This window comes from Plodia interpunctella, chromosome 12 (genome assembly GCF_027563975.2).
Source record: "Plodia interpunctella isolate USDA-ARS_2022_Savannah chromosome 12, ilPloInte3.2, whole genome shotgun sequence".
Taxonomy (NCBI): domain Eukaryota; kingdom Metazoa; phylum Arthropoda; class Insecta; order Lepidoptera; family Pyralidae; genus Plodia; species Plodia interpunctella.
The window spans coordinates 743929-768497 of NC_071305.1; the positions used below are offsets into that span (position 1 = coordinate 743929).

A 24569-nucleotide genomic window follows, 5' to 3' on the forward strand; every position below is an offset into this window, starting at 1 on the left:
TAAATACCAAACACGAGATAAGCGCGAATCCTAGTATTTACACATAACAAGGTCAGTGATGTAATGTTGACATCATCAATAGACCTCATGACCTTCGCTGCCACAGATAACACAGATTTTATCTGTCAGATTGGGAATTCACAGATATTTGTAGATTCGTCCTCTAGAATTGCAGACTTATTGAGATAAGATTTCGTCGTGATAATTTCCAAGTTTTTTTTCTTTTATAACAATCATTCATCTAACTTTCTTTTCGAGTGCATATTAGAGGTTCCATACAATCGTATTTTATCATCACCATAGTCGTATTCGGCTCTCTTGACTAGACTCTAGACTAGTAATTTATTCTATGGAAGAATTTATAGTTTTGTATAAAATAATAAATAGAAATGCACTCAGATTCACTCAGATTAATATCTATGATGTCATTGAATAAGCGAAACAGAAAAAGGTAATTTTTTGTCTTTGGAAATTGTTACTGGTAAGTAATTACGAAAGGAACTCATAAAATCTATCTAGATGATACTACAAATTGCAACTACTTTTCCCATGGAGTAAAATACAAAGTATAAGATAGAAACAAATTTATTGTCTACATTTTTAATGAAATTCTTAGAACTTCAAAGTAATACATAACTTATCCTATACATAGCTTAGCTAATTTGAATTTTAAAGCTTAAGTTTTTAAGGCTATTGTTGCTTGATGATGTATCTACGATCTGTTGGATAGATAGTTCAGAGTAAGTACCCGGAATGCCTCACACGAGTTCAAGAAAACAAGAAACTTAATTGCAAATAACTTTGTCGTTTGTTAATATTTATTTATGGCTAGTCCGTGAACTGGGCTATTTTGGGTGTAAATTTTTAAATTTACACTCAAAATAGTTCAGTTCAGTTTCAGAGTATCCATTAAAATATTTGACGTTTGGGTGGTCAACTCAAATAATTGGTTGACTTTTTGGAAAGTGCAGAGGCAAATTAATGCCAAACGTGAAAATAAAGATTACATATCTTAATTTAATAAATCTTAATGAAAGAAATAGACATTGTTAATGAAAATACCGGTAACTCGTGTGGTTATTGATGGAAGCTGTTAGTGACGGTTTGGCAGCGGTGCGGGCTGAGTCGCACTCGTCTTGAAAATCGTCTTCTATATCTACACTAATAATAAAAACTTCTTCTAATATCTTGTACAAACTATAGTCAACTTTGACGTCGGTAGGTTTTCATTAATTTGCATTTTTTTTTGTGCTAACAGCATTGCTGATTTCAATAATTACAATGAAATATTTATCACTACTGTCTCAAATCGTATATTTTACCAATTAAGTCGACTGTATGGTCATTATATGCAATTCCATAAATGTAAAGGTCCATTAAAGACAATTTACGATTACAATCCTTGCAATTTCACGGCTTGTTAAATGGCCGCCGTTTAACACTTAACGCGCTCAAACTTTTAACTTTTTAACTTGACCAAAAATAATTGGACAAATCCCAATTTACGACACGCACACGACAAATTAAGTGACGTTTATGGCAGATATAGTAACTTTTATGTGACCATAAATTAATAAACAAGAAAACAGTTGCCGTAATCTTAACATTAATTATCGTTCCGTGTAAGCTGTGTAAGTACCGTATGGAGTTGACGTTATTTTAGGAACTAAATTGTCTGATTTGATCTCAACTTTGAGCAATCCTGAAGTGGTGTGTGAGCATGAATTCAACCAAGTTTGGAATTGTTGCTGCTATCAGTGCACTATAAAGCCACTGTGTTGATACAAAAATACATTTTAGAGAGGTCTGGAATCATGTTCAATTTTAGTTTGGAGTTTTGGTTTGGAATAATGTTTGGAATAATAAAAGGAGCGCCAGCCTGGTGCGGCGCGTGCGACCCAGCTCCAAGAACATCCTGGCTATGATAGCGAGTCGGCTGGACTGCTGTGGGCTTCATGTCAAATAAATTAATTTAAATTGTGTGCATACCTACTAACCCTAGATTTTTAAATTTATTTATATGTTTACTAACAAAAATTTTGTATGAGTCTTGATGCTCGAAATAAAGAATATTATTATTATTATTAATGTCCATTTTGTAGTTCGTTGGAGTTCTTCAACAAGGGCGCAAAAAAATTAATTCAGGACCGGCAGGAATTCAGGAGCGTGTGTAATACCCCTGGTATTGCAGCCGTCCGTAAGCTGCGGTGACCACTTACCATTTGGTAGATCGCATGTATGTTTGTTTGCTCAATAGCATACAAATATAATTAACGGAAATTTTCTGTCGTTCCACATACAAATTTTACAACGAGTTGAGATGGTGATCATGTCTCATTTGACATTCCAGTCACAGATTCAATAATACAAGAAAAAGACAAGGTGACCGCCTCAATAATAGGAGACACGAAAAATTTAATATAAACAGATTTAACGGCTAATGACCGACTTTAAGTTTAATTGAAACCTTTTACTTTCAGTGACGAGTAGTCACGAGCCAAGGTCGTTTGTACAATTACTTTTTATCGACAGTCAGTTAAGATATAGTGTACTGTAACTCGATCACACGCAAGGAACATTAATTTGTTGGATGCAGTGTAAAAATTTGCTAAAGATGATGATTTAATAAATAAATAAAATCTTTGTTCAAGTATCTTAATAGCTATGTTAAAAATAAATGTTGCCTGAGCTAGGGTGAAAATCACCCTGTGTTTCAGGAGTTTAAAAGCTAAAACATGGGTAATAAACAATTATGAAAAGCAATAAAAAAAAAACATTAATAACATACTGATTTAAATAATAGAAATAATAGATTTGATATAACAATGTTTGTCATTAGGCATAGATAAGAACAAAATCAAATAGTTCGGAACTGTTTGAAATTGAGCTGAGTATAATGATGTGTAGTACTAATGCCGTGTTCCAGCTATTTTTAAGAGTTTTATTCAATCATTATAAATATGGTTCCAGGGTAATATGATTTTTTTAAAGTCATAGAATTACGGGCAGTCTGTCTGAACGCACATCACTCGAAATCTACTGGACCAATTTGCTTGAAACTTGGTACATAGGTACCTTATATACCGGGTTAACATCTTAGATACATTTCATCCCGGTAAATGGTCAGGTTCCCATAGGATAATTGAAAAACTAATTATGAATCAAAAATTCCTCAGAATCCCGGGTTAACATCTTATAGACATTTCATCCCGGCAAATGAGGGGGTCCTGTAGGAAAATTAAAATAACAATCCACGGAGCCGATTTACTTTAAAATGTTGTAGAAAGGTGTAAACAGAATATAAACAAATTGTTTTTATCGATTAAAGTCTGATATAGATACAATGGGCGCAGTATGTATCAATATATCAGTATAAAACTCCGTGACTTACTGACAGACAACATACACCCGAAAAACTGCTGGGCGGGAAGCTGAAATTTGGCACACTTACTTTTTGTAGTAAATAACAGTAATAGTAAATACAAGAAATATTTAATTTACGTTTGTGGTTAATAAAAAACCGGTCAGTAAAACGTCATGGAAATTGGGACGGCACGCGTTGCAGAAAGCGGGAGTGGGAGTAGGAGCGGGAAATAGGAAGGAGACACGTAGTGGGAAACAGGACGGGACACATTGCAAAAAACATGATGGCACAATATTTAGGAAACGGTACGGGATATCTACTTTACATTACATAGCAGGAAGCGGGATTGGACAAGTATGCGGGACAAGAAACAAAAAATTGAACTAAAGATGAGAAAAAATGCGAATTTGAATCATATATGTTTACCAGTCTCACAGAGTACGATAAAAAAAATACTGAGATTTTGCTACGAAATACACGCGGGCGAAGCCGCGGGCAAAAACTAGTTATATAATATATGTTTGATTTGTACTCTGTATTGTATCTCCTCTGTAGTTTGTGGCGTAATTCTGAAGATCTTCGAGGCGCGACCTTGAAGTTGCATGCGACACGATCTACAGAACGTGTTATTAAGACATTGTCATGCAAACTAGTAGATCTTAGTCGTCTCTGACTATTTACAATTTTATTCATGCTTGGATTTCAATGAAAACTATCTTGTTTTTATTCTCAACATTGAAATAATAGGAAATTGAAGCTTTTGTTTTACTGCTAATAATACCTAGAACATCCAAATTCAAATTCAAATTCAAATCATTTATTCAGAAATTAGACCTTCACGTCAATATTTATAGTTATTTCTCACAAGCTACAAACATCCTGTTTCTTGGCAAGATTTTTTACTTTTAATCATATTTATTGGGCATAATTTTCACCTAGCAACTGTACTGTCTATTTGTCCCATCCAACCTTCAGTGATATATAGAGATGGAGATATTTGTAGTATCATAGTAACCATTTAAAAAATAAACTATTAAGCAAACTTCAAATTATGTTTGCAACCAATGTCTAACCTTTATTTCGAGCGGCCATTTTCTTGTCACATCAATTAAATTGTAAAGTTGATTGATTGCATTTTTTGCGTGCGTAAAACAGTTTTGTTCCACTCTATTTTTTGCACGATCAGTTGCAATATTATAGTAACCATCATAAAATTACATTGATATTAATAAATTTTATTTGCGTGGACAATTTTATAATTATGAATAAGAGATTCACCATTGACTTTTGAAATAAGTACTTTCCATTAATATGAAGGGTCAAAAGTTACTCCTTTAGATCGGTTAATTTATTTTAAGTGCAATCAGAGCCAGGTTAATTATTTTAGTTAAAAATAGAATTTTTGCAATCGCCATGGAGCAAGCGATTCTCAGAATTTCTTCCAGACCGTAACTCGATAATAAGAAATTAAGTCGGCCATTTTGCTCTAGTTGTCATGTCACCAAGAGGAAATGGAGATGAATCCGATGGATTTGACTGATTAGAACACGATTTTATAGTATATTCTTGGGTACGTTTAGAAATAACTGCAAGGGATGGGAAAATTATAAAGAGGCCAAAAATACTTGATCCAAATATGGGTGACAGTAGTGTGTTATAGTAGCTGTCACTAAGAAAAGAAACGAACTTAAAAAGTAGTATTTTCTGTTGTCTCCGGAGACTGGAACAATCTGAAGTATATAAGTCTAATTAGTTATAAATACGGAGCCAGTTTTGTTTTAAATTTATATAAAATTGGACAATTTATCAACTACTCTGTCTGTTAAAACAGAAAATGGCAAAAGGGTACTATAAAAAAAAAGTATTATAGAATGTAGATGCGCGATCTACACAGATGCTTCAAAGCATGACAAGCTAATGGTTGCATCACAAAACATATGATAGCTGGGATGTGAACCACATTACCATTGAATGTCTAAGTCAACGAACCGCGTGCCGATCCCACGCGCCCTGCCTCCATTCATAGTTCTGCTCTCAAGAGATAACGATGGGTGTAACTGTACTTTGGATTTCTGTCATTTGATTAGACTTATCTTTTGAGCAGGTTGATTGTATACAGAGGAACCTACTTTAATGACCTAGTGAGTGAGGACTTCGTTGTTGTTCGGGAAGTTTTACAAGTCAAGACAACAAATCAAGTGCTACGCACTAAGCGTCAGGGAAAGTGTTAAGTAAACCTAATCTGTCCATAAGGAAGTCCAGTACTGCAGCAGTGTGGACATTAAAATTGCTAATCTTAATGATCATTATCAAATAATCTATGCCTTCACATAAATAACGATTATGCTCATTTGCATCAATAAAGATATTTATAGATGATAAGCCATAATCACATGCAGTGCTTGTAAACTGAGGTAACACAAAACCGATTGAAGTTACAGTTAATAATATACTATAATGAAGATGTTTAAAATGCCTATTTCAGCCCTAGTTACATTCAATTTGGGATAGACTTTTTGAAAAAGCCTAGATAGAGCCAGACGCGTTTACATTAGAAGATAAAACAATTAACACTGATATGATGTGGGTTGACGCCGGCGCATGCCACAGAGTTGTTAAACTTATCTTTATAGACACGATAGATGGATCAACTTTAATTAGTATAAGTACACTTATCAGAACAAAGATCTCGTGGCAAATCTTATCATATTCATGTTGCATGTTGACAGTCATGTATTCTCTGTTGATTCTAAATTTAAATTTCTACTGAAAATCAAAAACGAAAATCATCGAAGCACCAATCGAAACCCCCTTAGAAAATATTATTATGTAAATATTTTTTCATTTTCACTTAAATTTTCGTCTAAGTTGATGAAATCATTTATATCAGTCAATATTTTTTCGAAAAGTGAATTAAAGCTAGCTCGAGCTTCAAATGTTTCGTAATTTACAAAGGTACCTTAAAATCTAATCTTAAAACTCAGGAAAACCCCAGTTAACACATCGCCGCCAAAACAATAATGGAAGTTAAATGAAGCCTGAGTCAGCATAATGCAATCATTGATCTATGGCATGTTGTTGGTATGTAGGCGCCATCATACACGGCTGTGGTGTCAGGGCCGCGCGTAGTAATGGTGGTGATTACTAGATGATTTTGCAATATATGCTAATTTTGTTTATCATCCAATACCCTAGAAAGTGCAATATTTTCGTAGTACAAGGCTGAATGTTATAAAAAGCTATAAAAATCCCAATCTACTTAGTAACATGATGTTGATTAAGATTTTTAGATATTGGTTGTGCGTACATTAGGCATTCTTATACAAAATAATAATCATTATTTTATTCACATTCATTAGGTCTGCAGCTCTCGAGCAAATTTGCTTAAATAAAAGAGTGCTTTTGGAGCTAAAATCTAGTCGGTCAAATAATTTCTGTGGTTTTGCAGATCTCGAGAGAGCTGCAATTAGTAACATGTTAAAATAACAAATTCCACAAATTTGTGCACATTCCCGTTACAGTGATGTGATCAGATATGATCATCATTGTTGGCTGACGGTTCAGTAACTCACTGTTTTCATTTGGGGTCACCGTCCTCTCTTATCGGTTACGGTAATGTGCTAACTTGTTCTGCAGAAAATTCCAGTAACAGTATATACGTAGTATCACCGGTGCAAACATATCTGTAGCTTTTGGAGCATCAAACTTGTTTAACTAATTTATAATCATTTTACCTTTAGATTATGTGTTTCATTGCGTGTTTCAATCTATTTTTTACAACATCGTAATCTTTGCAATTAATTTATGATCGTGATTATAAGTGCTGGAAGTATCTTTGATAGACAAATAGTTTCTCGTACAGTACTGCCAAAAATTCCAAAAATTCATGCCAGTATTACATAGACGTCCATGTAATACTGGCATGAAATTTTGGAATCATTCAATAGGGATCTAAGGAATGTCATCTAAGGATATCAGCCAGAGCAATGACTTGCGCCTCCTCAAAACAAGTTTGTGGAACAAGTTTTATAATAATAACCATAAAACTACGCAGGTTTACTAATCTCTGGTTAGTTCACAACTTTTTGTAATATTACACGATATCTTTACTACAAATTGAATCAGAATCATAAAGTTGGAATTATAATTTGAAAGAAGGTCAATAATAAATGAACCCATTTTTGAATAGACATGGAAAAGAACCAGTCGAAGTTCCTCAATGAATCTTCATCACATTTTGACGAAATTACCGGAGACCGTGGCAATTTAGTTAGATTACGGCTCAAGATGATGTTATATGGAACAAAATATGCGCAGAAGTTAATTTACGTTTGCGACAAAAATGATTGTCTCGTTTTGATATGACTTTGAAAAGTACATAAGAATCATCAATAAATAGTATTAAGGTTACTTTCCAGGTATTAGGATACATATCCCATTTAGTATCAAGAAAGAAAAATTGTTGGTGAAGTTTAATCCAATTGAATTTACTTTGAATAATTCGTGTTACAGCTTTATGTGCAGGGTCGGCTGTGGTCAGCGAACCATGACCTGGGTTCGACTCCCGCGCACAATGCACAGGAAGTGAGGCAGGAAGTCGAGTGTGTAGTGTAGGGTTGTGTTTGTATTACACGGATCAAATGCAACTGGCTTCAATCGGTTTGAGTTAAATAGTTAATGCGCGCTATCAGTTTTATTAGTTTTGCCAGACATAGCGCTTAGTTTTTGAAGAGAAATATCTTGTTTTCTAGTTTATCACTTTATTTTGCGTTAATCACAACTTTAGCTTTCAAATAAATTTTGATTTGGTGCACATACAGAGATTTAATTTTATAATAATCTATAGTAAAATAGAACTAGTTGTTTGCCGCGAAGTTAGACCTCGTGAACATAATATTTTTTTTACAAAAATACCTGTCAAATTTCATCAAAATCGGACCAACGGTTCGAAAGTTATCGCGTTACAAACAAACAAAGAAAATATTACATACAAAAAAAATATTTTTGCCTCAAGTAGAATGTTAGACATAATCCGCTTTATTAATAAACATTTAATTCTCTGATTAGGATTGGAGTAGTTTTTTTTTTTGTTTTGTCCCTCTCTCTCTTTTCAGTATTTGACATTGAAAGAACGAAACCAATACAAAGAGTAACTATTCCGAGGCTAATAAGAGAATAATGTTTTTATTAATAAGGGGGGATAACTATAACTTCTAGCAATATGTGAACCAGGTAGGTCTATCAGCTTTTCTTCATAAAAACCAAGCACGATGTTTTTTTACAATACAAACGCAAACATCATTACATTTTTATATTAATCTTGAATTCGTATTCAATTCCTTTAGTTTTAGTATTCCTATAGCTGTGTCATCTTGGTCTCCTACGACATTGCATTAGAATTACAAGTCATTTTTTTGCAAATTGAACAATAGAATCATGTGGGTGGGGGATTTAGCATTTTTGGAAATGCTAGAATTAATTTAGATGAATTATATCAACTTGACAATAACAAGGAAGCTATCAAACTTATAGTTCATGGACTTAATCCTTTTAAAACAATCAGAAGGAAACATAATATGTGTTGCATCGCATCATGTAAGAAACGTCTGGGGTCTGATATTTGGAATCTAAATCGCAAAGTTTCCAGTGTTGTGAAGAATACAAATAACTTTGTCTTTGTGAATTCTCAACAATGTCCTTACTGCGGGGTGATTTAAAATAATTGATTTAATAGCTGACTTGTTCGTAAACAATCAATACAAATGGTTGAACCAATTAGTGCTGTCTAATAAATTTCCATTTTAGCCCCATATATAGCTAGAATGTATGTCTTTCTTTCTTTCTAGAATCCAAATATACTTGCATGTAATGCTAAAGAATGTGACAGATTAAGGAAACGAGATACCGACATCAGTTTTACCAGGAACTAAAACCTGTTTCATTGCAAGAAGACGATATTATCCGTGAACTTTGAGCGAGCTGAGAGTTGGTGATCTTGATGATGCTTCATTATCTTTTGTTGATATGAATGCACGGACAGAGCAATTTGAATATCTTTCAGATACGATATGATTACCGATTATATCATAAGGTATTTAATCTATTTCATTTATAGTTTTAACCCTAATATATTATTGTGTAAGCATATTTCAACTAAAGATTTTTAAAAATCTTAGATACTTAAAAGATCTACCTATAGATTTGAGATTTCGGATTCGAAATTATTCATATAAAAGTTCATGTAAGAAAATTATTACATTAAACTTCTCTTTAAAACTAGTTTTAACAAACAGTGAATAAATCTCGTCTTGTAACTGGTTAGGTGCGCAAATAAAGGGTTAAACAAACAACTTACTATATATATCATGGACATCGCAGGTGCTTTCAACATGGCACCTCAAGATTTTCACTATTAAGTAAGTAGGGTATAAGTAGAATTCAATGATCCAATATAATTATAACAAGAAGAAACACTAGCTAATATATTAATGATTGAAGACATTAGTAAGATAATTACGATAACAAAAACGTATCGAGCAAGTAAATTAGTTTCAAACCGGTCGACTCAAGATAAGCTATTTATATTTATCTATCTCGACTATTTTCCTCACTCATAAAATGCTGTACATTACAACCGGTCCCACCATGTACTTTACACAAGTTATTATTATAAATTACGTTATTGTCTCAAACGAATGCACCCGTGACTGATTGTTGATCATCTCTGATTGTTTCTTGGACATGAGTTATATTCCTATTAATGTAATATGAACTATATTCATGTGAATGCCAACTAGCGTGAGTTTTTTTATTAAATATTCCCGCACCATGTTATGGGAGATTTATATTTTGTACATATACAATTATTATGATTCGCAAGAACTTGTATGACATTAGTAGCGAAAGTAATAAAAAGATGAAGAAGCATTTTAAAGGTATTGAAAAAATAATAGCACCATAGCCACGAAAGCAACCGTTAAAATGCGGAAATGAGAGGGAGATACAGTGCAGAACAAGACGGTGGCAATCAAATAAGAACTAGAAGATAAGAACAATTATGAAGAAACTCACTGGCATGGTCGTCTTGCAAAAGGTTGTGGTAGCGGTGCTGCTTCTCGGACGCGTCGAGCCTCATCATGACGCCGGAGTCACCACGACATCGCGACTATCTGAAGACAAACACAGTTTAAGTCAATTTAAAGTTGATTACACAAATTAGATATAATTTGTTATGAAGCACCATTGAACACTTTGAACAGTCAACCATTGGGTTATACAGAGAATCTTGGTGTAAAAAAAAGAACAAAGCAATAACTTTTGTAATTATATACTTAAATTACAACAGGTATATAGATAAAAGATACATAATATAGGGAAAAAAGAGATGTCATTTCTCTACTAAATATGTATGAATTTATTTATCTACTGGTTCCGAATAAAATTATAAAAATGCCCCAAAAATTTTCAGATTGATTTTATTCTAGAAATTAGATATAGTTTCGTTTAGTTCTAGTATGTAGTTAATCATTAGAAAACATGATATTATATCATTTTGCTCATTGAACTATGGTTATTTTATTATAATCTATCCATATACATAATGTGCCTCACGTAAACAGTCACAGAAACGCAAACGTGACAATAATATGCTAATGACAAGGTCACATGATGAGGATCATTTGGTACAAGAATGTCACTTACAATAAGGCATTTTTCATTTCGATGTGGTTTTAGAGCTGTGTTAAACATAGTTACAGTTTCAATACAAGAAGTGTCAACTACCTACACCATTATTTTCATCTGTTATATTTTATTTTCCTGCTTTATTAACAAGTTTTTTCACAAACAATTGATTTTCACCATAGGCTTTTATAGTCATAGAAATTTTGTTGTCATTAAAATCAATATTCTTGCCAAAAATGTAAACATGAAAAGAGCTATTCAAGCATAAAAATCTACTTAATTTTACTTAGTACATTGAAACTTCTAAAGACAGACACTCGGAAATCTTCTAGAATAGAAATTATACCAGAACGACTCTAAAAAGTAAAAATTAATTACGCGATTTAATTTAATAAAGACTGAAATTCGTCTCTTTTTGATTTTATTGCTTTATCTGCATGTGTTAGCTACGTGCGATAAAGATTTTACAAACAAACAAAATGTAATGAATTTTCTCAAAGTATTATTCACCCGTTATAATAATTCTACTCTAGTTCTGGGCAGAAGCTGCCCAGAACTAGAGTAGAATCCAATGCCAATCCTGGATTTACCAAGACCATTGTATTTACCATAGATAAAAGAAATATATGTTTACCCTCATTATGTGATTGCAAAATTTAATCCGTTATTGATTGTCATTCATTTCCCACTCATCAAGTCATTATTTGCATCAAAATGATTGGGCAATTTGATTCAACGACTTCAATTTTGCCGCCTTATGCTGTAAAATTGATTATGTCGAAATGGCCTTTTGATTTGTTTATTCTTGGATTAATTTATTGAACAGATAAATTTAGTTTGATGTTCATTTCTTACTGCTTACTTATACATAAGATCTATATTTGTTAATTGATGTTTTTAGTGAATAGGCTGCGGTGAAGTTTGTTGCTGTGCTTTGGAAGTCGGCAGTAGACTTAGTGTTAAGTAATTCTTTGACCTCAATAAGTGATGTTTAAGGTTTAAGGTTTAAAGACATTTATTCTCATTAAGACAAATTTTTACATCACTTACATGAGAACATAATACAAAACATACATATAATATTCGTTGTCACACTAATAAACAAATAAAAACAGACAAGTTCAGTAAATAGCAACGACGTGCTTTGCTAATTGTTTCTTAAATACATCGAACGAGTTAATATTTTTATTGTTTATCATCCTTTGACTGCATTGTGAAGTGATACATTATGCTTATTGCTCTTATATTCTAGAATGATTTATTTGGACAATTATGAGTTCATTGTATTGTATTTTATAAGATTGAGATCATTTTTGAATACATTTTATAGCATTGTAAAAAAATGAAACATTTCTTTTTATTAACGTAGAAATAAAGTGAAATGACAAAATCCACTACGCTGTGGGTTTCCTCACGATATTTTCTTCACAAAAGTATACTTTTTATCAAATTACTGTAAAAAGTATCAAATTAGTATGTCACTATTGAACGATTGCAAGTTTAGTAGTGGGAAAATGCTTGGTCGTGATTGGTCTCTTTCAAAATGTCCAAAGGATTTTAAATATGACTTAAAATGGACCGATTGACTGTCTGGCGGTCGATGGTCGATTTGTTTTCGTACAATTGTAATTACAACTTCACTTCACGGATTATTCGATTTTACGGTTTTAATTCAGTTTTATTTTTATTTGTTTCCAACACAATGGCCTATGGGAAAAGATATGAAATTGTATCTCAAAGAATTGCTCAATGAAATTGAGTTTTGTTGTTTTTTTTTTATTGTAAAAGCGACGCCAGTCTTATATATTTTATGGAGGTTTTCTTCTCAGAGCGCCAATTCGAATAGCTCCAAATCGTGTACGTGTACGTATGTGTAAAGCAGGCGTCCATTTCAAATTTCGTTTAGAGAAGGACGTTAATATAAAAGAAGTGGAGACAAAAAAGTAGGAAAGCGGATCCTTGGCTCAGACGTTCAACAGCTGAGGAAGTTACCAGTAAAACGCTCAGATGGGAGAGAGAGAGAGTTGGCGCATTCAGTTCTAAAATTTCCTCGTCATTCAAATAGAATTTTTGATGCTCAGAACCAGCAATCAGTATTGACGTATTTACTAATTATGAAAACATTACCTAAAGTAATTCACATAAAAATCCTGGAGAAGGACATATAATGTAATGTTGCTATTTTCGTTCAACTCAAAAACTTTGCTCGCGCAGTTCGATAACCAATGATTGGCAATTCGTTATCGGACCGTCCTTGTCGGTATCGGCGCTGATATTGTGACTATTTTTACACTTCCTGCTTGTAATGTCCACTTAGATAATAATAAATTAAGTTTTTCAGAATTTTCTGAAGTAAAGCAGACAGCAGAATCTGATTAGGATTGTAGCGGGAGCTAGGTGATTATGCTCGACCGCCACAAAGGGAAGATCTTCCCGCCAGGCTAGGTGTTGCGCCTGGGGAACCGCACAGCTCCGACGGTGTCATGTCGGAGGTTGTATTTATGCTTCCAATCGAAAACGCACTGTCTGCGCGGTCTAGGCTTGTTAGCTGTCCATAGTGAGTCGACCGTTGTGCCATCTGTCCGTAGTGTCCTGGATCACTTGTGTGGCTTGTTATTAGTTGCGTTTGGTCGGCTTTTTACATCTGCGCCGTTGTGCATGTGGCGTGGTAGATGTCGCCACAGGATCAACCAGAATGGAGTACTTATGTTTATTTCATGAATAAATTTACTAAAAGGTCCATTTAAGACAAAACGTTCTTGAATAATCGATTCCGCTCTACTTCTGAACAGGTCTCATTCACATGTATTTTTCATTCATTTCAGTTCATTCATTATGACAAGCTGCTGTTAGCCGCGGCTTCGTTTGCAGCTTCAAAAGCAGACTATGTCAGTTTCCAAATATCTCAACACCAAATACTTAATCACATCCAGGAATATCCTGCCTATTAGTATAGGCAGGATATCCCTGAGGAATGTTTTTGTTGTAACTATCTATTGGTGAAAACCATACAAAAGTTCATCTGATAGTTTTTGATTTTGTAGCATTCATTAAGACACAACAGAGGACTTTTTTATAATATGTAGGGATTATTATGGATGGAATGGAGGTATCGAATGCAAATTTAAATATATTACATTTAACTTTCAGATAGACACAGGGACAGGTGAAACTGAATAAAGCTTATGTAGAACAGCATTATGTAGGCTGTGACACGCTCCGAGGGGCACAAATCAAGAGGCAGAGTGACAACACAATGCAATGTAGTCTAGTGATAATTGCACACGTGGGCTTGCAGTAGCCTATTCAGGGAATGCAAATTGATTGCAGAATGTCATCAAGTTAATAGCACTACAATATCAACCGTTGATAGGTAGACTCATATGGATCCGGGCTAAATTTAAGGAATAATTTTCGAATTTTAATGAGGAGAGACGCCAAATTGTTCACAGCTAAATGCAAAATGCACAGTTTCATAACAGCTGATGATCAAATAATTCTTTGAATTTGTCCTCTGGATCGTAATATCAAGTTTTATACTACTAAGGAGGCAAACCAGCATGCGGCTTACCAGATGGTTAGTGGTCAACACAGCCATCAACGCCTGTAACACCAGAGATGTCACACTCGCGTTGCCTACATTGTAAATGCGAGTACACTACACTATACACTTTCACAAACATCCTGTTTACCTGTGTACACAAAATAAACGGATACTGATTTAGGATCTTTTGCCACAGTGCCCTGTAATAACACTGCCTCTCTCACACTTCAAACCGGAACACAACAATGCAAGCACTGCTGATAGGCTACCTGCAAAAACGTTAGTACTGGCCAGTTCATATGCAATATTTGATTCCTAAGAATGTAAGCGGAATATGCTCTAATGTAGGCAGTGCGTGGGCGAAATCAGGAATTAAAATAAGGCATAATGGCGCCAAGTTTTTGCCAAACATCACAAAAGACGTTGCTACCTGCATCATCTTTTGTATTGTTGTGTCGTGTTTCATTTATTTATAGCTCAGGTTAGATAATCAGTATGTTATTACAAATGGATTGTTTGTTAACTATTCGTTAAATAGTGGGATTAGTTGACTCTAGACGAAGGACTTGTCGTAATACTCAGGGCCGATATTTTATCAGAAGCCTTGAACACGAATAAGTTGTCCACATCTAAACACTTCAAATCTCTCATGCTTTGCGTTATCTCATTTAACAGTAAATATACAATATTTGCCCCCGTAGGTGGCATTCGATCAGTATAATTTATAATTTTCATTTCAATTTAATTAAACTAATGAGCCTGCTATGATATTGGCGATAAAGCCAGCTTTCAATCAATATAGTAGTCACGGAATGGGTGACCAAAAAGTACCATTTCGAGCTCCTCAGTGCTTCTTGTGAAGTTACGACGTACGTTTAGCTTCTGCTGTATTTGAAGTCATCACAAAACCACAAAATGGGTAGTCTATTCGTATAAAATTCTGTTGGTGCGTGGTGGAAGTTTGACCTTACCCATCTATAAGATAGGACAATAAACTAGTAGTGGAGACATTAAAATACGGCTGATGTCGATGACATTGTTACTCCAGTTCTATTGTAATGCTCAAATTGACTTATACACATATAGTCAATCAATCAAACTCCTAATTTACGTATCGCACCTTTAATAAAAAAAAGAAATAACTCAAAATTCACAAATTTTGACTTTTTATCAAAAAACGGAATAACTTGGCGAGGACAATACGTTCACCCCAACAGCCGTTGTAATATTCCAAAATTGAACGAAATAGATGAACTGTCGTCTCTTTCTTACAAAACCGCGCGATCATGTTGATTCCGGTAAAGCGATAGAATCAGTCATGCGCTGGCTTTGTCGAAGGCTGGACTGTTTTTATTTTTTTTTAAAGTGACACAAAGCTAAATAAGCCGGTGTATTACATACAGGTTAGTAATCTTTTAACTTATAAATATTTTAAAAATGCTTCTTCTCAGAGTTATTCCACTATATTAGCAAATTTCTGGTGATTTGTTTTGTAATATTTGAGACTTGATTCAGTTTTATGGAAATTATTAATGTTTTATTGAACATCATTCCGAGATAATGCTGTTTTGTTTTTAAATTTACTTCGAGGTACAGAGCTGAAATAAGTATTGTATCGGTATTGTACTACATTTCAACTTAAAAAATATAGCATTTAAGTTTAATACTTTTTAATACAAAATGAATTGCGTATGATTTGTATTTATTTGAGTTAAATCACTATTCCATGAAATATTATACTACAATGATGAAATATTATAGTAGGTTACAGTGCATACGATTAGGTACCTAACCTAAATCGTATGCACTCTAAGTACTGTATTGTACTTGGACAAATTTATTGTACTGATTGTTTTTTTTTTATCTATTTAGCATGGCGTCTTCTTCTAGGGCACGTAAAATATTAGGCTTAGTCGAAAATAATTTATCATCCGATGACAACAATAAAGTAGCTGTCAACGAAGTAAGTTTTCTACAGCTATTAGAGTTAGCCATTATCATTTCAGCAATATATTTAATATTAACCCCGCTTTTTAAATATTTATTTATTATCAAATTCATAACTATAGTTAATTAATCCTGGTAAACATGAACTTCTTTTTAATGTTAGTACTTTGATTCAATTAATGGTTTAAATTATTTTTTAGAAACCCCAATACATCAATAACCAAAATTTTAATAGTCTGGTGCCCTGTTATGATAGTGATATGACTATGAGCGACAACGAAAATACGACATGTGTAACTCTCCTAGTAAAATAGTGGCCACAAACATTCTGGCAGTTACTTTGCCTTCATCTTCATCCAGCTCCAGCAGCTCATCATCTGACTCGTCCTCGTCCAGTTCTGGTTCGAATTCAGAGACCAAAAGCTTGCATGAAACAAACCCCTTGCCTCATGTTTCATGTACAGATGAAGAAAATGACGTTATCGAAAATACTCCCCCAGAGCAACTGAACAAGAATAGGCAGGCAAGTCATACATTTAATTTCAGCGATTTGAGCGTGAAGAGGTAACAAAGAAATAAATAAACAAACTTACCTTCGCATTTATAATATTAATAAGGATTTTATTATTTACTAGCTATTGCAAATGGCTTTGCCCGCATGAAAATCCGCTCAGCAGTTTTTGAGCTTGTCGCACAGACAAAAATAATCTATTATCTCCAATGTGTATCTAAATTATGTATAGATTATTATTTAATTTCATGAATTTTTCATTAATTTTTTATTTCATATTACAGAAGAAAAGCAATCTAAGAAGACAAGAGACACGAAATTATCAGATATCTCCTTTGCATGCCGATGAAAGTGACGTTGATCTGAGTGATACAGATCCAACTTTCATAAACACTGGGCCCGAATGAAGAAGAAACTACTTATTTATTGGATCAAGCTCTTCCAGTTCATCAATGTCCGAAATGGCTGTAACTTCTCCTCAAAAAAGGGGGCGCAAACGTACAAAAAATCCCTCGAAATGGAAGCAGAACCAAATTAAATGCATGCGCAATATGGGAAAATCTTATGTTTCCTCATCAAAGTCGAAGAAACAGATTCCAGCCCGAAGTCTCAAAGAACCTTGTACCTTCTATGCACCTCTTACCACAATTCAAATGCTGATCAGAAAATCCCCCTAGAAAAAGACTATATGACACATTTATAAGAAAAGAATATTAGTAGGATTGAAAAGCTTAACGATCGACAAAAAGTAAATGATAATTTTAAAGTAGTTGTCTATGATTTAGAAGCTGTTCTGCAGTGTCCGGGGGGTGATAGTTCAGCATTCTATTATAAGACAAAGTTAAATTGCTATAATCTTACTGTAACAGAATTGACAAATAAGGATTCTAAAGTAGCTTATGAAAATGTACATTGTTATTTTTGGACAGAGTGTGATGCAAAACGTGGCGCTGTAGAAATTGGCACATGTATTTGGAATTACTTAAAAGCTATAAGTGACCAAGATGAGAACGAAAAGGAAATTGTATTCTACTCCGACAACACGTTTAGCCAAAATAAGAATAAATACATAACTTCCCTGTATCTATTTGCTGTTCACACATTGAAGATTAAAAGTATTACACATAAGTTTTTAGGTTAAGACACACGCAAAATGAAGCCGATAGTGTACACAGTCTGATTGAAAAGGAAGTAAAAAGAAACTTAAAGTCGGGCCCAATATACACGCCCGATCAATATATAGCTTTAATAAAGAATGCCAAAAAGAGTAAACCTACTTTAAATGTACACGAATTAAATTTTAAACAATTTTATGATGTATAAGCGTTACAAGAAGATTGGGGTTATAATTTTACTACAAATACGGATGGGCAAACAGTTAATTGGAATGAGATAAAAGTTTTAAGTATGACGAAAGAGAACCCTACTATTATTTTTTATAAAACATCATACAAAGAAGTAGATGTAAGAAATAAAAGAAAGAAAATGATACCTACAACAGAAGTGACACTTAAGTCAGCCTATACAGCTAAACAAGAATTGAGTGTAAACAAGAAGAAAGATTTGAAAGAGCTTGTTTCGAAAACCTTGATTCCCTCGTATTATGCTGATTTTTATAACTCTATAATTTAAATTGTGCATTTTTAGTCCTTTTATTAAATTTTTAGGTGTTGTGCCGAATATGAGCCAAATTGTGAATTATGTAACTTTATGTAACGAATTGTGATGTTATAGGTTGTTTTTTTTTATTTTTATACACTACTTTAAGAAGCCAATACTTTTTGTTATGAGTATACAGTTATGTTGATTTTATTTTTTTATATTTTATACCTAATTCTATAATTCGAATTGTACCTTTTTCTAGTTTTTTAAGAGGGTTATGCCGAATATGAGCAAGACAGTGGATTATAAAACAGAATGTTGATGTTATTGAAGTTGATTTTATTGGTATTTACAATACTTTAAATACTTTTTGTAAAGAGTATGTAAACTTTAAGTTTATCGTTTTGTTGATTTCTTTTTTAAATATTATGTACCTAACCTACCTACTTTGTTAATTAAGAAGTCGTATGCTGATCTCGCCATTACTTTTGAGACTGATAATAAAGATAAATATTAAAATTGTATTAATTATTATTTCCAACATTTAAGTAATTTCTTTAGAATTTTACTACTAAATTGAAATATTTTAAAATAGTTTGGTTGCATATATTTAACTGTAATAATAAAACAGTCTAAAAATGAAAGGTTATCAATATATATCAATTATTTGAAAATAAAACCGTATCATGTTGAGTTACACCACTTCATCCGAATACATAATTTATCATAAAGCGAAATAAGTTCGAACTATTTACAAAATAATATAAAACAATATTTTCCTTTTGTAACTAATGATTATTTACACAATAATTTATTAAGTTTATAGTGGTAGTATCCATTCCTATTTTTGAAATCAAATTATCTCATTTAGTTTTTTTTAAATTGAATTTTGAAGTCAGTTCGTCAAATGTGTTCAACTTTGAACGTATTTTCCCACAAAAGTGAAATTTTCAGTTATTTCTTTTTTTTATTAAAGGTGCGGTATGTGGGTGGAAAATATGTTAGAATTTATTATGCAAAAATACTATAACCATATTTCGGCATGCAAATTACAAGAAATCTTACTTCGTGTACGATTTTGAATAAGATATTGCACAATCTTGATAAATAATCAGTTATTCATAATGGAATTTCGCAAATCTCGCAAGAAAACAGCAATAAAGACTTCATTGAAAGGAATGTCAGTATGTGACATAATTTCTCCGTAACATATCGTAAAGATCACCAGTCAACCGACCCATTCAACCCGATGTTATCTTGATGTTTTGACTGATGATTGTGCTATGACATAGTTTCTATTCTACTATGTGAAATCGTGGGCTACGAAGTAAGAGTTTAGGTTTTATATTTTACAAGTTTTCTTGAGATTGTAGAAAAGAGATTGAAAAAAGATCATTGTTTAATGTGTCAAGAACCAATGCCATAGAGCATCGAAGACTATGATACGTTTTCCTGCTTTTTTTGAAGAAAAGAAGGAAGAATGTGTAGGAAAAAAGTAGAAAAAATTAGTACTTACTAAGAAGTTATCAGACCATTGGCACGTATATAATTATTTACTTCAATCAATCATTCTGGTACCGTTTCATTTAATAATAACTTTTTGAATATTTGAATGTATGAAACCTATTTCTTATTAACGATTTATGATTAGCTCACATATCTCATGGCCCCAAATGAGAACTTCATTGTATGCAGATGCTATGGATGGCGAAAGTGCCGTCGCGGGAGTCGGACCGGCAAGCCTTTCGCGCACTGCTCTCTAATTGGGAGATCCAATGAGAATTAATTAGCAGATAACACAGCATATTAGCATTTCTTATTAACGCGTTGAAATTAAATGAGAAGAGTTGCTGGAGCTAAAATATTTGCGGTGCGGTTCTTTGTGTTATATAACAAGTCTTTTACCAGATTTGTTCGTCTTTTCGTTGATTATCTTCCTGTAGATCGTGTAAACAGAAGAGAAAGTATGTACTATCATAACGTTTCCTTGTTTGGATATAATCAATCTAAGTCACAATTGTACGATTGATGAACGATTGATGAGCGATTGATGAACGATTGATGAACGATGGATGAACGATTGATGAACGATTGATGAACGATTGATCAACGATTGATGAACGATTGATGAACGATTGATGAACGATTGATGAACGATTGATGAACGATTGATGAACGATTGATGAGCGATTGATGAACGATTGATGAACGATTGATGAACAATTGATGAACGACTGATGAACGAATTGCACCATATATTATTAGTTGCCTTGTTAATACAAGGCACCTTATATTGAACCTCCAATTTTGAATTTTGAACCAAGTGCGAGGACAAAATTGGACCATTAACTCAATCCGACTGGTAAATTCTAGAGATCAACGATCTTTTCACCTAAATTATTATTATAATACCATTGTATAATACATAAACTCTTTTCACCTAAATTATAACTTTTCATCAGTCACTCGTAATGCATAATCGTAATCACAGGATAAATAATAATTGCAATGATCGGAACAACTTTCTTTTCATTCGTATCGTTGTAGATCAACCGCTCCATTGCGCCCTGCTTCGTGACACAGTCATTATTATGACATGATTGAATCGATCAATAATTTTACATAATTTAATAAATGACACCAACATACCGTTTTGAAACGCAAAACTTGGTGGACTCTACCGCTTATGTATTTAATGTTCATATAATTAAGTCATGTATGTTCAATATATCAGTTGAGTATCGCTTTGTACTCCGTACCGTACCGCCCGATTTGTTTTGATTACAGATTGATTTAACTGTATGTTAATCATATTTCGACTATCGATGGATACCTAGTAAACAAAATAATTGGTCATTATGTAATTTCAACGTTGTCGATAACGTTTAGTATAGTTTTATTTTTATTCTGATATATTTTGATATATCTTTTCGAACCGTATCAACAAAAAAAAATATGGTTACCATCCGCTACCATCGCAGGTCGAGCGTACTAACAACTGTGCCATCGAGCTCCTATATACAAATGGTAAGCCCTTCTGGCATAATAGGGACCAACACTTTGAATGAGTTTCTTTCGGCATTTCTTCTCAGCAGTGGTCGTTCCGAAATGCTAGTAGTTTGTAGCTTCATTTCATTTAGAATATGACGTGAAAAAGTGCCTGTGAAGGCCTAATTTCTGAATAAATGATTTGTCGATAACGTTTCGTATAGTTTTATTTTTATTCTGATATATTTTGATATATCTTTTCGAACCGTATCAACAAAAAAAATATATATGGTTTGAGCCGTAGTACAATCAAAATTAGTTTAGAAAAACGCTTTAGTACAAACGATTTTACATTTGACATAAAATAATGTAATATTGTAACAAAACGGTCTTCGCTTCGCTTAATGGCTGATCTTTCGCAACCATAAAAAGAGACAAAAAATAAAAGTAAAATGTAAGTAAAATTAATAAATCATAAAAAGTGCAACGAATTTATCTTTTGATAAAATGAACAATAAAGTGGGTGCCTGCAACACCTAGAGAAAATTATAATTTTGGGTTTACAATCGAATAAAAAATCAGCTTGTGTCCAATACTCTTATGATTACAGGCCTATTTCTGCGTTATCTGTACCTACTTAATAATAGACTGGAAACCTGCTTCAGACCATATATCCGTGCAGTTGGGTGTGGACTGCGGACCATGTATGGAGCCGATATGGCCAGCCTACGCTCCAACCGTTCATGATATACCAGTAAGGTATCCCAGTTAATTGTTGTTATTCATTGTTGTTCTATTTCATAAAAATACCGTTTAAAATATATTCAATAGCTCTAGTTGCGCGCCGGGGCTTCGCTCCCGTGGGAATTTCGAGATAAAAGTACCCTATGTGTTATCCTAGGTTATATTGTACCCGTGTACCAAATTTTATAATAATCAATCCAGTAGATTTTGCGTGAAAGAGTTAACATACATATACACGTCCTCACAAACTTTCGCATTTATAATATTAGTAGGAAGTTGGATTATATTTAGCAATATACTTTATTTTTGATTCCTGAGAACAGGTTTGACGTTGTCAAGGAAGATATGCTTGCCAGCGGTCTGACTACTAAGGACGACGAAGACCGTGCAAAGTAGAAAAGAAAAAGAAAGAAAATGCTCCTTGGATGCTCAGATGAGAGAGAGATAATATATTTTTATATCTATCTAGCTTCCAGTGGGTCGATGCGAGCAGAATATGGAGATTTAGAAAACATCCCAGCTCGAAAGCACGGATGCTGACAGCTCGTATGACGTTTCTCATCAGCCTATGTTCAACATATTATATCGTGTATAACTATGTATTGTATATCCTGTAAATCATTGTTAATGGTAACGTAGCACATAGCTGCCCAGTCTATAAGTCCCTTTATCGCCTCATATAACTTCCACGGGAGAAAATGCAGTGGTCCTATTTCGGGGCGGGGGACCACACGCTTCAATTTCTATTGAACGTTGTATTCGAAAAGTTTGCAACTCCTCTTGGTACCTCCATTGCGAACCCATATCACGTGATAAGATAAAGACTGATAAAGATTCTTTTGCGTCATTTCATAATAATACTTTATCATTTAAACTATTTCTTTGGCCACATACAAAGGGGAACCCAGTTTGAATTTTTAAAACTGATTCTTGAAGGCAAAATCCCTGGCAAAAGACCTCCTGGCCGCCCTCGACGAAAGTGGTTTGATGACATAAAGGTTTTGACCGGACTTAGATACTGAAAATAGCGGCCCAAAGCCGCGAGGGTTTCCGTATGCTGACCTCCAAACTTCCATTCGAAGATGGCACCCCATGCTTATGATGATTTAAATTATTATTGTGGACAAGAAACTATTATGTGTCCAGTGATATAGCGATTATAATTATTGAATTCTTTAGTGATTAACACGTACACACGTGTGATAAACAAATCGACAAACCTGCGTTAATGTTATCAGTAGATATCTTTAAAATTATCTTTTTAGGCCTCTTTAGCAAATATTTAGGAAGTATTTTGGTATATTTTGGCATATTTTGCGATGTTGACAAAGGTTCATGATGATTATCTATAATAATACATGATGATTATCTATAATAATATGTATATATGTGTAAGTATGTTTGTTACTCTTCACGCAAAATCAACTAGATGGATTTTTTTTACGAAATTTGGTACACTAACCAAACTCTAGAATTACACATTGGGCACTAAAAATCTTTAGTTATAATTGTCAAAAATGCTTTAGTTGTTTCGAATTGACGAAAAGTATGAGTAATAAATAGTATATAATAAATTAAATTATATTAGAAAGTGACTCACATTTGCTGTGCTGTTATTTATAGAAAATATCAACTTTCGTAGGAAATAACAATTACGATTTACCTACCTAAGTACCTACTAAGTTATTAAAGTAATGGTTTTACACAAGGAAGTTTATTTCGCATTTTTGTTAAGAAAACTTAAAGACAAGTTAGCAATTTACAATTATTATTTAATATCTATAAAATAATTGGAATCTTGGAATTGCTCAAGGTAGTTAATATCTACAAGAAGGTTCCATAGCAATTTTATTTTATTAACAAGTTTTACTAAAAACTGTTTGAGTTTCTCCATCGGAATGTCAAATATCTTCATAATCGAAGTAAATATAAATTTCTCTACGTATTTATGTGTCCATATAAAACTTTTATGCATTTACTTTCAGAAGAAATCATAAAATTAATAGTACACTTATTTTAAAATAAGTACCTAAAACCATAAATACAAATATTTTTTATTTATTTATTTTAAATCACAATATAACGTAGTTAGAAGATTATGATAAGAATGAAAAGTGTTTATAATAAATAAATTAGTTGATGAAAAGTGTTTAATAAATAAATGAATGTGCGTCATTCTTGAAATT

At 33.2% G+C, this 24569-nt stretch overlaps 1 protein-coding gene across 1 annotated transcript in view; it reads right to left on the reverse strand.

Moving 5' to 3' along the window:
* The window catches only part of LOC128674210 (echinoderm microtubule-associated protein-like 2), a 67074-nt gene that overhangs the window by 37893 nt on the left and 4612 nt on the right, over positions 1-24569 (reverse strand). The window contains exon 2 of the mRNA XM_053752637.2: positions 10436-10533. Coding sequence (XP_053608612.1) covers positions 10436-10502 — 67 coding nt within the window. The 5' untranslated portion in view covers positions 10503-10533. The remainder of the gene's footprint in view (positions 1-10435; positions 10534-24569) is intronic.